The sequence below is a fragment of the Salvelinus alpinus genome, chromosome 24 (genome assembly GCF_045679555.1).
Source record: "Salvelinus alpinus chromosome 24, SLU_Salpinus.1, whole genome shotgun sequence".
Lineage (NCBI taxonomy): Eukaryota > Metazoa > Chordata > Actinopteri > Salmoniformes > Salmonidae > Salvelinus > Salvelinus alpinus.
In genome coordinates, this window is record NC_092109.1 from 3,752,624 (window position 1) to 3,766,589 (window position 13,966).

Genomic DNA, 13,966 nt, shown 5'->3' on the forward strand with positions numbered 1-13,966 from the left:
CTCTAATTACATTGGTAACTAGTTTTTAATAGCAATAAGGCACCTCGGGGGTTTGTGATATATGGCCAATATACCACAGCTAATGGTGTTGCATCTTGCCTAAGAATAGCCCTTATCCATGGTATATTGGCCATATACCACACCCACCCCCCCGTGCCTTATTGCTTAAATATAGCATGAGCGATATACACAAATAATCTAGCATGGCACCATGCATGAGAAATGCTAACCAACGACTAAATGCTAATAAGCATGCTAAATCCTAATACATTCTGAATTCAATTGTTAATGCTAGAGCTAACGCTAGCGAGACCGCGAGCTAGCGAACACCCTCAATACAAATGGAAGTTATAACAATAGTTAATATTGAGATCCGAAAACAACAAGACATAAACATCTTAAGGCACTTTTAGATGCATGCACAATAAAATATCAGACAGCAAAAGTATTTTAACCATAGGAGAAAGACTAGTAGGATGGAAAACATGAAATACTGTCAGTATGGTGAAAGTAAGTTTCTGACTGAAGCACTTTTCTGACATCTGCCCTGCTCGTGCTACACTGAACGTCCCAGGAATACTAACTGCTGATAGGCTAACATAATGCTGTCTGGCATGACCTTGACCAATAGGAACTAAAGAAGTTTGGGTCTTGTGAATAGGAGGCCTATGGAGAAAGCACTAAATAGCTGACTGAAGCTGGCCGTTTTTACAATGGCCGTCTCAGTCACCAGATCTCAACCTAATTGGAAACTTATGGGAGATTCTGGAGCGACGCCTGAGACGGCGTTTTCCACCACCATCAATAAAATACCAAATTATGGAATTTCTTGTGGATGAATGGTGTCGCATTCCTCCAATAGAGTTCCAGACACTTGTTGAATCTATGCCAAGGTGCATTGAAGCTGTTCTGGCTTGTGGTGGCCCAACACCCTATTAAGACAGTTTATGTTGGTGTTTCTTTATTTTGGCAGTTAATTGTATGTGTATAGGCAATCGTGTGTATAGGTGAAACGTTGCAGATAGAAACGTCAATAAATAGAACTGACGTGATTCCTGGCTACATGTCAGAAATGCATGTTTGTTCTACATAATATCTATCTGAGTGTTCCACGACATTGTGTCCTGCCCTGGTATGGGATGGCATACTGACACGATGTCTTATATGGTTCCCCAGACCCCAGAGACTCTGCCTGGCCTTACCAAAGCAAAGCAGCCCTACAGGGAGGGCCACGAGTGGCTGAAGGGCCAGCAGATTGGCTTGGGGGCCTTCTCCTCCTGCTACCAGGCCCAGGACGTGGGCACTGGCACCCTGCTGGCAGTCAAACAGGTGAGAAGAGGAGACACATACAAGGCAATCAGAGAGCCTATCCTAGGGCTGATTCTCCTATGATGAATTCCAAACAACTCCTATGTACTCCTGTTGATATGATAGAAATGGATAGGTATAAAGCAATATTGTGAAAATTCATTACCATATGACCTATTACCATATTTTCTATACCGATTCAATTCTTTCAGATCTGCAGGAGTGTCTAGGATTGGGAGCTAGGTGTTGTTTCTAGGTGGAGCCTATGGATTCCATTTCAGAGTTGATTCAATTTTAACAAGTGACATCAAACTGAGATGTAGCCCTTAAAGAGAATGTCCAGCTCTTTCATCCCCTAATAACCATGAGTGTGTGTGTCCTCTCCATCTAGGTGACGTATGTGAGGAACACATCGTCAGAGCAGGAGGAGGTGGTGGAGGCTCTGAGGGAGGAGATACGGATGATGGCCCACCTCAACCACCCCAACATAATCCGCATGCTGGGGGCCACCTGCGAGAAGAGCAACTACAACCTGATGGTAGAGTGGATGGCAGGTAAGGGCCTTTGATGATGACACATCCAACGTTGAAAAAACTTTCCCGCTTTCATCCTTTGTTCAATTCGAATCAATCCAGTTTGATTTAGCCTATAGAAAATATATATATATTTTTTTTTAAATGTAATTTGATAGATTATTGTTTCCTGCTTTTTATCTTTGTGACATGATCATTCATTATAAAAAAATTTTACTTTTCAAAATGTATAGTATTAATTGAACTTGTATGACTAATGAGTGAACTACCAAGTTGTGGGATGAATATGTATCAGCTGCGATAACTTCATGTAACTAATTAAGAAATGCCAGAAGTTTATCATAGTAGATATTGTAACTTTTGACCCTATCCCTCCTACTATGAAGCATTGTCCTCCCTCTTATAACAATCACACTTGTTGCTCCCTTGGAAATAGAATGACTAGGTTATAGTAAGTCTATCTCTATGGTTTATGCTCTTTCTGTTGTGTCCAGGTGGGAGTGTGTCCCATCTCCTGAACAAGTACGGGGCCTTCAAGGAGGCTGTGATCATCAACTACACGGAGCAGCTGCTCCGAGGCCTGGCCTACCTCCATGAGAATCAGATCATCCACAGAGACATCAAAGGTGAGTGCACACACACACACACACACACACACACGCACACACACACACACACACACACACAAACAACCTCCAGCACACAGGAAATCCCTGCTGAAATTGTGCTGCCTGTCACAGAACTGAAGGAGGGGGGATGGCGAGCCCCTATGTGCTAGACCCGGGACAGAAACAAACTCATTTATGTGTTCCACGTTTTAGCTTTTGACTGTGGGGGCTTACTATAATAAGGGCTTGGGATTTTTTACTGGTCAGGACATCCTATCTCTTCAATAACTACCCATCCCCCACTCCACTCTCTCTCTCCCCCAGGTGCCAACCTGCTGATTGACAGCACAGGTCAGAGGCTGCGTATAGCCGACTTCGGAGCTGCTGCCAGACTGGCCTCTAAGGGCACTGGAGCAGGGGAGTTCCAGGGCCAACTCCTGGGAACCATCGCCTTCATGGCCCCCGAGGTAAACACGGATGAGAGAGAGAGACTAAATCTGTGTCCGAATTAGCACTCTCTTCCCGGCATTTATAGTGCACTACTTTTGACCAGAGCCAGAGAGCATTTCAGACACACACACTGTGTACAAGTGATGGCTGGCATGAAGCTTGTGAGCATAACGCTAGGAAATTCTGCCACTTAAACGAATGCCCTACGATCAAAAACCTCTCAATCCTCTGTATCCTGTTTGTGGAGAGGATCTGAAAGAGAAAGAAGAAACAGCGGCAGAAGCAGTAGCCTTCTGTGAGGGCTGTTTTTTTGAAGAGGTCCCTGAGGATGCTGATAATGAACTGGGCTGCTGTGCTGTGATAGGCAGTTCACAGCTGAACTCACTTCTAATTAAACAAGGTTTTGGGAGCCACAGTAGTAACAAGGCATTAAAGGTCCGGACTCCATTGTGGGGGCCCTCTCTCAAAAGGGATTATCATTTTCTTTCATTTGGGAGTTACTGAGAAATCTAAATCCACTTTAGTTCAGTTCCCCAGCGGACACGTGATTCTGAATGGCCTGCATAATGGCGGCTGTGTTTCGCGGCGAAAATAAATCTTTGTCGGAAGCCATTGACATTTAAATATCCTACCCCAAACATAAGAAAGCAAGATTTGGCCTCAGAATTAATTGAAGCCTTAGTCGTGATAAAGAATGAAGAAAGAGGGCAACTAAATACAGACCCAACAAAACATGATGGGAGGCTCCGTGATAAATTTAACTCGTTGGCCGAGTCACATCCTTTGGTTTGACATTATGTGTCCATCCACCAAAAATAAGTCTGTTGTGTAACTATGCCACTCTTCAACAACACCCAGTCAAGTGCTGTAAAACAATGGCTTGCCATTTCGGTCAATTCTGCCGCTATTTGCACATTAAAGACTATGAATGGAGTAGAGTTAAGTGTGCGTGTGTAGTGGGTGCGTGCATTAAATGCTTAAATTCAATAAACGTAATGCATTTGTCCATATGTTGATACCTTCAGTGTATGGTTGACTCTGTAGGTGCTACGTGGACAGCAGTACGGCCGGAGCTGTGATGTGTGGAGTGTGGGATGTGCCATCATCGAGATGTCTTGTGCCAAGCCCCCCTGGAACGCTGAGAAACACTCCAACCATCTGGCCCTCATATTCAAGGTACCGTCAATACAAGTAGTGTGGTCCTGTATGGCTCAGTTGGTAGAGCATGGCGCTTGAAATGTCAGGATTGTGGGTTTGATTCCTGGCGCCACCCAATGTGAAAAATGTATGCACGCATGACGATAAGTCTCTTTGAATAAAAGTGTCTGCTAAAGGGCATATATTATGTTTATTATTATTATTATTCTAATTAAAGCCACAAAGTTAGTATTTTAAGGAAACCATGTCCAGTCACTTAGATATGTGATCAATTTGTCTTCAGGACCAGAAATATCCTATACCTAGACATTTTATTGTTGGGTCTTTAGCATTATCATTGAATATGCGACCCACAAAAAACTGCACAATCAGTGTTTTCCCCAACTAGATGGAGTTGGCACTCTCTGCTTGTAAGGCTTGAACTTAAAGAATTCACAGGATATACTGCCACAACATGACTTTATATTGATTGATGTACACACATATAGCCGAAAAAGCACACATATAGCTGTAAAGACTCACGTATAGTTGTAAAAGACATACAGTACTCTAGTGACTTCAGAAAGCATTCATACCCCTTGACTTGTTCCACATTTTTTGGTGTTACAGCCTGAATTCAAAATGGATTAAAATATATATATATATATTCTCACCAATACCCCATAATGACAAAGTGAAAACATGTTTTTTTTAATGTTTGCTAATTTATTGACAATTAAATACAGAAATATCTATATATTATATTCTATGTTCAGACACCCAAGTCAATACTTCATAGAAGCATCTTCGGCAGCGATTACAGCTGTCGCTAAGACCTTTCCACAGCTGGATTGGGCAACATTTGCCCACTATTCTAAAAAAATAAAGTATTCAATCTCTGTCAAATTGGTTGTTTATCATTGCTAGACAACAACTTGGCCACTCAGGAACATTCACTGTCTTCTTGGTAAGCAACTCCAGTGTAGATTTGGCCTTGTGTTTTAGGTTATTCTCTTGCTGAAAAGTTCATTAATCCCCCAGTGTCTGATGGAAAGCAGACTGAACCAGGTTTTCCTCTAGAATTTTGCCTGTGCTTAGCTCCATTCCATTTTTTTTTATCCTGAAAAACTCCCCAGTCCCTAACAATTACAAGCATACCCATAACTATACTTGAAAATATGGCGCGTGGTACTCAGTAATGTGTTGTATTGGATTTGCCCCAAACATAACACTTCGTATTCAGGACAAAAAGTGAATTCCTTTGCCATATTTTTTTGTAGTATTACTTTAGTGCCTTGTTGCAAACAGGATGCATGTTTTGGAATATTTGTATTCTGTACAGGCTTCCTTCCTTTTCACTTTGTCAATTAGGTTAGTATTGTGGAGTAACTGCAATGTTGTTGATCCATCCTCAGTTTTCTTTTATCACAGCCATTAAACTCTGTAACTGTTTTAAAGTCACCATTGGCCTCATGGTCAAATCCCTTCCTCTCCGGCAACTGAGTTTGGAAGGACGCCTGTATCTTTGTAGTGACAGGGTTTATTGATACACCATCCAAAGTGTAATTAACTTCACCATGCTCAAAGAGATATTCAATGTCTGCTTTTTGTATTTTTACCCATCTACCGATAGGTGCCCTTATTTGCGAGGTATTGGAATACCTCCCTGGTTTTTGTGGTTGAATCTGTGTTTTAAAATGTACTGCTTGACTGAAACCTTACAGATAATTATTAAGGTCATTTCGAAAAACATAATTCCACTTTCAGGCAGAATTTTATGAGATTTGAGAACACGTGAGTGATTATAGATCATTCCTCTATGCAGAGTCTTTCCAGATCCTTGATATCCTTTGTCTGCGCTGATGGACTGCCCGGCAGGTAGCCTAGTGGTTAGAGCGTTGGGCCAGTATCTGAAAGGTTGCTGGATTGAATCCCGGAGCTGACAAGGTAAAAATCTGTTTTTCTGCCACTGAGCAAGGCAGTTAACCCACTGTTCCCTGCCGCCGAAAACGTGGATGTCGATTATGGCAGCCCCCCGCAGAGGGGTTGGGTTAAATGTGGAAGACACATTTCAGTTGAATCCATTCAGTTGTACCACTGACTAGGTATCCCCCTTTCTTCAATTCAATCCACAGGTTTTCAATAACCAGGTTTCCATCCAACCTTTTTATGCGAGTAAAGTACATTCCGGATAAAAAATGTCATAACAGCTTGATGGGATCAGTAATTTTGACAGTAAACTTTCCACATATTGACACACAAAAATACGCTAGAAAAGGTGGGATATTTTTATGCGAGAAATAAAAACGCTTTTATGCGCAAATATTGATATAACAACCATCATATTGAAGTAAATTCGAGCCACACGGTGATATTGTCTGGTCCTCCCACTATGACTTTGGAAAGCATGCAGTTTATTAGTCTGTAGATTAAATAAGTTATGATGAACTTCACAGGGTAATGAGCTTCACACTCCTTTCCAATAAATATCTTATTCTGGTGACATGATGATTGATGCTTGGCTGTCCATAATAATCTCATCATGTACAGTTGAAGTCGGAAGTTTACATACACCTTAGCCAAATACATTTAAACTCAGTTTTTCACAATTCCTGACATTTAATCCTATTAAAAATCCCTGTCTTAGGTCAGTTAGGATCACCACTTTATTTTAAGAATGTGAAATGTCAGAATAATAGTAGAGAGAATGATTTATTTCAGCTTTTATTTCTTTCATCACATTCCCAGTGGGTCAGAAGTTTACATACACTCAATTAGTATTTGGTAGTGTTGCCTTCAAATTGTTTAACTTAGGTCAAACGTTTCGGGAGGCCTTCCACAAGCTTCCCACAATAAGTTGGGTGAATTTTTGCCCATTCCTCCTGACAGAGCTGGTGTAACTGAGTCAGGTTTGTGGGCCTCCTTGCTCGCACATGCTTTTTCAGTTCTGCCCACAATTATTCTATAGGATTGAGGTCAGGGCTTTGTGATGGCCACTCCAATACCTTGACTTTGTTGTCCTTAAGCCATTTTGCCACAACTTTGGAAGTATGCTTGGGGTCGTTGTCCATTTGGGAAGATCCATTTGCGACCAAGCTTTAACTTCCTGACTGATGTCTTGAGATGCAGCTTCAATATATCCACATAATTTTCCTCCTTCATGATGCCATCTATTTTGTGAAGTGCACCAGTCCCACTTCCTGGTTGGATTTCTTTCTCAGGTTTTTGCCTGCCATATGAGTTCTGTTATACTCACAGACATCATTCAAACAATTTTAGAAACTTCAGAGTGTTTTCTATCCAAATTGACTAATAATATGCATATATTAGCAACTGGGACTGAGGAGCAGGCAGTTTACTCTGGGCACCTTTTCATCCAAGCTACTCAATACTGCCCCTGCAGAAGGGACTACTTAGTGTATGTAAACTTCTGACCCACTGGACTTGTGACACAGTGTAAACACTGTAAACAATCGTTGGGAAAATGACTTGTGTCATGCACAAAGTTGATGTCCTAACCGACTTCCCAAAACTATAGTTTGTTAACAAGAAATGTGTGGAGTGGTTGAAAAACAAGTTTTAATGATTCCAACCTAAGTGTATGTAAACTTCCAACTTCAACTGTATACAAGAGTAGGTGTTATGGACATTTGAGTAGTATGTATAGTCCATAGATGAGCTATTAGTCTCTCTCCAGATATCTATTTTACCTTTATTTAACTAGGCAAGTCAGTTTAGAACAAATTCTTATTTATAATGACGGCCTTGTTCAGGGGCAGTTCGACAGATTTTTACCTTGTCAGCTCGGGGATTCGATCTTGCAACCTTTCGGTTACTAGTCCAACGCTCTAACCACTAGGCTACCTGCCGCCCTATTAGTCCCATCTCTTTAGTAAGAGAGTTCAACATCTTTGCAGATCTGGGGTTTGTGGTGGGGACTTGAGATGATTTGTCCAGGGTTGGGTTGAGGGTACAATTAAAATCTCCAGCCAGCACTCCAAAGGAAACACAATGCTCGTTGAACAGGGTTATCATTTTCGACATGAAAGCAGGAGTATCTGTGTTAGGGGCGTATATGTTTAAGATAGTAACTGGTTGCCTATACAGTGACCCAGTTATCAGAATAAATCACCCCCCCGGATCAGATATGTTTTTGTCAATTATGAATGGTTTGATTTGAAAGACGAGAAATACACCTGTCCCACCCAAGCTCTGCGGAGTTTAGCATGTTCAGCATCACAGAGGTGTGATGTGTCTCTTGTAATAGTGTGATGTTTACTTTTTCCATTTTAAGAGCACCTATTATCTTTTTCCATTTTATTGCATGACCTAGACCATGGCAGTTCCATGCCAGTAGATTTAAGGTACTAGTCAATGTCATCAAGCAGTAATCAAACTCTGAAAGTCATCTCTGGGTATAGGTGGATAATCGTTACAGCTGCGATCACATAAAATCAAAAAATAAGTGGTGTACGTAAAAGACCAATCTCTGAACACCCCAGCCGAGTTCCCAAACAACTCGACATATCCCGTTGGATCTATTAACCCCACGCTCAGTCTCAATTCTGTGTTCCCAAAAACAAATAAAACACAAATGATGGAGCAAATCCTGAAGATGGATCTATAGGATAAGTTGCTTGCTTTTATTAAAACGAAATAGCGACAGGATAAGGCCATAGGCCTATTGACACATTGAGACTCTCGTTACGTCTGTAAATGTGTCATAATCCACAGGCTATAAATGGTGGAGGCCTGTGTGAAAATGATAACTGCAAATGATAATAAAAAAAGGGGGGAAATAAAGTAGGATAAAAGTTTAGTAGGCCTAGGTTAGGCTATATATCCCTCTCTCAGCTAAAAGAAAATAAATACAAATTAGACGGCTATAATGACATTTAGCGTGGCGGGTGGGTCATTGTATGGCGGCTATATGTTGTCTTACCTCCTTTAGTAGTAACAGTAATCACTTTTAATCATTGGTCCATTTCTCAGTGGCCAGCATTGTCCTTCAAAAAACGTTTTGCCTCTTCGGGAGTTTTGAAGTGTCGCAGGGCTCCTTGGTGAAGAATCCTGAGCTTGTTTTGGTATGTGAATCCCCTAAAGATGCCTCGGTCAATGGAGTATTTCTTCACCTCGTCAAACTCTTTCGCCGTATTCCAGCTGACAGGTCCTGGAGTAAAGTGAGTTTGGCGTTTCCCACTGTAATGGTGTTGATTTTCTCCCCCTGTAAGACTCGTTCCTTGTCGGTGAATCTCAGGAAACGCATGGTGATTGGGCGCGGTGGTTGTCTGGCTGCTGGTGCGGGCCTCAGTGCTCGGTGAGCTCTCTCCAGTTCTATGGGCCTGTCGGTGGTCAGGTGGAGCCACTCGGGAAGTTTGTCTTGCAGGTAGTGGATCAGTGGCATGTTTTCCTCTTCTTTTTTGGTCATGTTTAATAGAACACAGTTATTCCTTCGCCCCCTATTTTCCAGGTCCTCTGTTTTCTCTTCCAGATGCTCTATTTTCTTTTTAGCAGATGCTATTGTTTCCATGGCGTCTGCCAGTGACTTTTCCATGGATAGGATTCGCCCCTCTGCTTCATCCAGGCGCCCCGCGTTGATGGTCATCTTGTTGTTGATGTCAGGCAAAGCATTTTCCAGGATTGTCACCTTGCCCTCTATCACACTGAGCTGAGATAATTTTGATCTAATTTGTTGTTGAGTTCTGTACGTTGGGATCTTAGCTCAGAAAGGATGTCTTCGACAGAGTGCGAGGTTGGCAGTTGTTGGCCCTCGCGAGGGGACGTGTCCTCTTGCTCCTGGCTAATGGCACTATCTTTTTCTGAAGCTAGCTGTTTCTTGGAGGCTTTTTCCGCGGCTATTGGTCGAGTCCGGGTAAAAATGTCACCTGTGCTGTCGCCTTTTGTAGCCGCCATGACTTTTTGACTAAAGCTAATGGAGTTTTAACTTGAAGTGGAGGTAAGATTAAGAATTGGAAACGACTTGTGCGGAGCTCTTAGTTCATGTGGCCATCTCGTTCAAGGGTCACGTGATCCCCCTATAGCTCAGTATTTCAATGATTTATTTTATACAGTCATTTTTGCTCATCTTTATCAAGGGTGTCAATAATTTCGGACCCCACTATATATATAGCTGAAAAGCACCCTATTGGCCTTCCTCTTTCATCCAAAGACCTTATGGTTGATTGGGTTTCTACAGTATCATAACTTCACCCTCACCTCCTCTCTCCCTCTCCCCCAGATTGCGAGTGCCACCTGTGCACCCTCCATCCCTCCCCAGCTGACCGCGGGTCTGAGGGACGTCACCCTGCGCTGCCTGGAGCTGCAGCCCACGGACCGCCCCCCCTCCAGGGAACTCCTCAAGCACCCCATCTTCCGTCTCAACTGGTAGTCCCCAACATCCTCCCCAAGTCCCCTACCCACCCTATCCCAAAGCGTCCGCACGGAAATACTACTGAAGGCCTAGCCAAACCTGCTTTCTCTCCTCTAAACACTGCCAATCAGACTAACCTCCCTAATCGCTACCATTACCACCTTCCTTTGACCCCAGACCCTCCCCAGTCATGAGTGGAGGGCCTGGGATGGACAGTAGTATCTGGGCTCTCCTCTCTCCCTCCCTTCTACTATGGCCTCAAACTGCCGTATCTTAGCACAAAATGCAAAAAGCAAGTCACAAAATGTATTCTACGAAAATGGTAAATTCTTAGTCAGAGGGCCTTGTTGGTATACTGTAGTCTGTATTGCTCTTCAAGGCTTTGTTCTGGTAATGAAATGGTTCCATAAGCACTTTCGTAGCCATTTTGCAGTGCCGCAAAGGTTTCAAGAAGTTATTCCCATTTTAACCCGTGAGTCAAAAATAAGTCCTTAGAACCGCAAACAGAAGACGATGGAGTAAAGATGGTTTTTATAACTTATGTTGTATCGTCTGGTCATAAGTCTCAAACTACGTTTTTGTTTTTAGAGTAGAAAGAAAGGCATAATGAAGTGGTTTAATAATTTTGTGCGCTTCTACAAAGATGCCTTTAAAATGTGCATTTTACTGTTGGGCCATCAAGCTTAGTCGAATAATGATGAAGATCACTTAAGTGTTTCAGGGATTGGTGACATATCTAACAGAAACTTTGCTAGTTTGGCAAGCTTAACACTGAATGTGAACGCTTATGATGCCGGTACTTGTCTGAATTGTGTTTTTGTTTTTAAGATTTTGTTTTTAAGACATCAAAAGACATCAAAAGTTATAGAACACCTACTCATTCAAGGGTTTTCCTTTATTTTTTACTATTTTCTACATTGTAGAATAATAGTGAAGACATCAAAACTATGAAATGACACGTATGGAATCATGTAGGAACCAAAAAAGTATTAAACGAATCAAAATATATTTTATATTTGAGATTCTTCAAATAGCCACCCTTTGCCTTGATGTCAGCGTTGCACACTCTTGGCATTCACTCAACCAGCTTCATGAGGTAGTCACCTGGAATGCATTTCAATTAACAGGTGTGCCTTCTTAAAAGTTAATTTGTGGAATTTCTTTCCTTCTTAATGCGTTTGAGCCAATCAGTTGTGTTGTGACAAGGTAGGGGTGGTATACAGAAGATAGCCCTATTTGGTAAAAGACTAAATCCATATTATGGCAAGAACAGCTCAAATAAGCAAAGAAAAGCAACAGTCCATCATTACTTTAAGACAGGAAAGTCAGTCAAGCCGGAAAATATCAAGAACTTTGAAAGTTTCTTCAAGTGCAGTCGCAAAAAACATCAAGCACTATGATGAAACTGGCTCTCATGAGGACTGCCACAGGAAAGGAAGACCCAGAGTTACCTCTGCTGCAGAGGATAAGTTCATTAGAGTTATCAGCCTCAGAAATTTTTGCACAAATAAATGCTTCACAGAGTTCAAGCTACAGACTCATCTCAACATCAACTGTTCGGAGGAGAATGTGTGAATCAGGCCTTCATGGTCGAATTGCTGCAAAGAAACCATTACTAAAGAACACCAATAACAATAAGTGACACGAGCAATGAACATTAGACCAGTGGAAATTTGTCCTTTAGTCTGATAAGTCCAAATCTGAGAATTTTGGTTCCAACCGCCATGTCTTTGTGTGACGCAGAGTAGGTGAGTGGATGATCTCCGCATGTGTGGTTCCCACCGTGAAGCATGGAGGAGGAGGTGTGATGGTGTGGGGGTGCTTTGCCCGGTGACACTGTCAGTGATTTATTTAGAATTTAAGACACACTTAACCAGCATGGCTACCACAGCATTCTGCAGCGATACGCCATCCCATCTGGTTTGCGCTTAGTGGGACTATAATTTGTTTTTCAACAGAACAATGACCCAACACACCTCCAGGCTGTGCAAGGGCTATTTGACCAAGAAGGAGAGTGAGAGAGTGCTGCAACCCAATTGAGATGGTTTGAGAAGAGTTGGAGCCTGGAGTGAAGGAAAAGCAGCCAACAAGGGCTCAGCATATGTGGGAACTCCTTCAAGACTGTTGGAAAAGCATTCTAGGTGAAGCTGGTTGAGAGAATGCCAAGAGTGTGCAAAGCTGTCATCAAGGCAAAGGTTGGCTACTTTGAAGAATCTGAAATATAAAATATATTTTGATTTGTTTAACCTCTCTAGGGGCTGTGGGACGCTACCGTCCCACCTGGCCAACATCCAGTGAAATTGCAGAGCGCCAAATTCAAAAACAGAAATACACATTAAAAAAAATTATAAAACATACAAGTGTTATACATCGGTTTAAAGATGAACTTCTTGTTAATCCAACCAAGGTGTCAGATTTCAAAAAGGCTTTACGGCGAAAGCATACCATGTGATTATCTGAGAACAGCGCCCAGCAGACAAATCATTACAAACAGTTACCAGCCAAGTAGAGGAGTTACACAAGTCAGAAATAGTGATACAATTAATCACTTACCTTTAATGATCTTCATATGGTTGCACTCACAAGACTCCCATTTACTCAATAAATGTTAAAAAGTCCCTCTTTATATCCAAAAACCTCAGTTTTGTTCAGTAATCCACAGGCTCAAAGGCAGTCACAACAGACAGACGAAAAATCCGAAAAGTATCAGTAAAGTTTGTAGAAACATGTCAAACGATGTTTATAATCAATCCTCAGGTTGTATTTAGTCATAATAATCAATAACATTTCAACACGACAATAGCTTCGTCAAAATAAAAGGAAAACAATAAAGGCGTGCTCTCGGTCGTGCGCATGAAAAACCTCTGGGACACTGCAGTGTCCACTCATTCAAAGTGGTCTTACTCCCTCATTTTTCAGAATACAATCCTGAAACAATTTCTAAAGACTGTTGACATCTAGTGGAAGCCATAGGAAGTGCAATTTGACCTAAGTCAATGGATACTGTAATGGCATTCAATAGAAAACTACAACAACAACAAAAAAAACCACTTCCTGGATGGATTTTTCACAGGTTTTTGCCTGCCATATCAGTTCTGTCACAGACATTATTTTAACAGTTTTGGAAACTTTAGAGTGTTTTCTATCGAAATCTACCAATTATATGCATATCCTAGCTTCTGGGCCTGAGTAGCAGGCAGTTTACTTTGGGCAAGCTTTTCATCCGGAGGTGAAAATAGTGCCCCCTACCCTAGTGAAGTTAACACTTTTTTGGTTACTACATATGTGTTATTTCATAGTTTTGATGTCTTTACTATTATTCTACAATGTAGAAAATAGTCAAAATAAAGAAAAACCCTTGAATGAGTAGGTGTTTCCAAACCTGTGTCTGCTACTGTATATATACAGTGGGGAGAACAAGTATTTGATACACTGCCGATTTTGCAGGTTTTCCTACTTACAAAGCATGTAGAGGTCTGTCATTTTTATCATAGGTACACTTCAACTGTGAGAGACGGAATTTAAAACAAAAATCCAGAAAATCACATTGTATGATTTTT

General features: G+C 41.6%; 1 protein-coding gene across 2 annotated transcripts in view; it reads left to right on the forward strand.

Moving 5' to 3' along the window:
• Positions 1 to 11,702, forward strand: part of LOC139552020 (mitogen-activated protein kinase kinase kinase 1-like) — a 117,970-nt gene extending 106,268 nt beyond the window's left edge. For both annotated transcript variants that reach the window (XM_071363354.1, XM_071363355.1), the window contains exons 15-20: positions 1,177 to 1,329; positions 1,700 to 1,862; positions 2,336 to 2,467; positions 2,774 to 2,916; positions 3,944 to 4,075; positions 10,275 to 11,702. In XM_071363354.1, coding sequence (XP_071219455.1) covers positions 1,177 to 1,329; positions 1,700 to 1,862; positions 2,336 to 2,467; positions 2,774 to 2,916; positions 3,944 to 4,075; positions 10,275 to 10,424 — 873 coding nt within the window. In that variant the 3' untranslated portion in view covers positions 10,425 to 11,702. The remainder of the gene's footprint in view (positions 1 to 1,176; positions 1,330 to 1,699; positions 1,863 to 2,335; positions 2,468 to 2,773; positions 2,917 to 3,943; positions 4,076 to 10,274) is intronic.
• Positions 11,703 to 13,966: the final 2,264 nt, after the last annotated feature.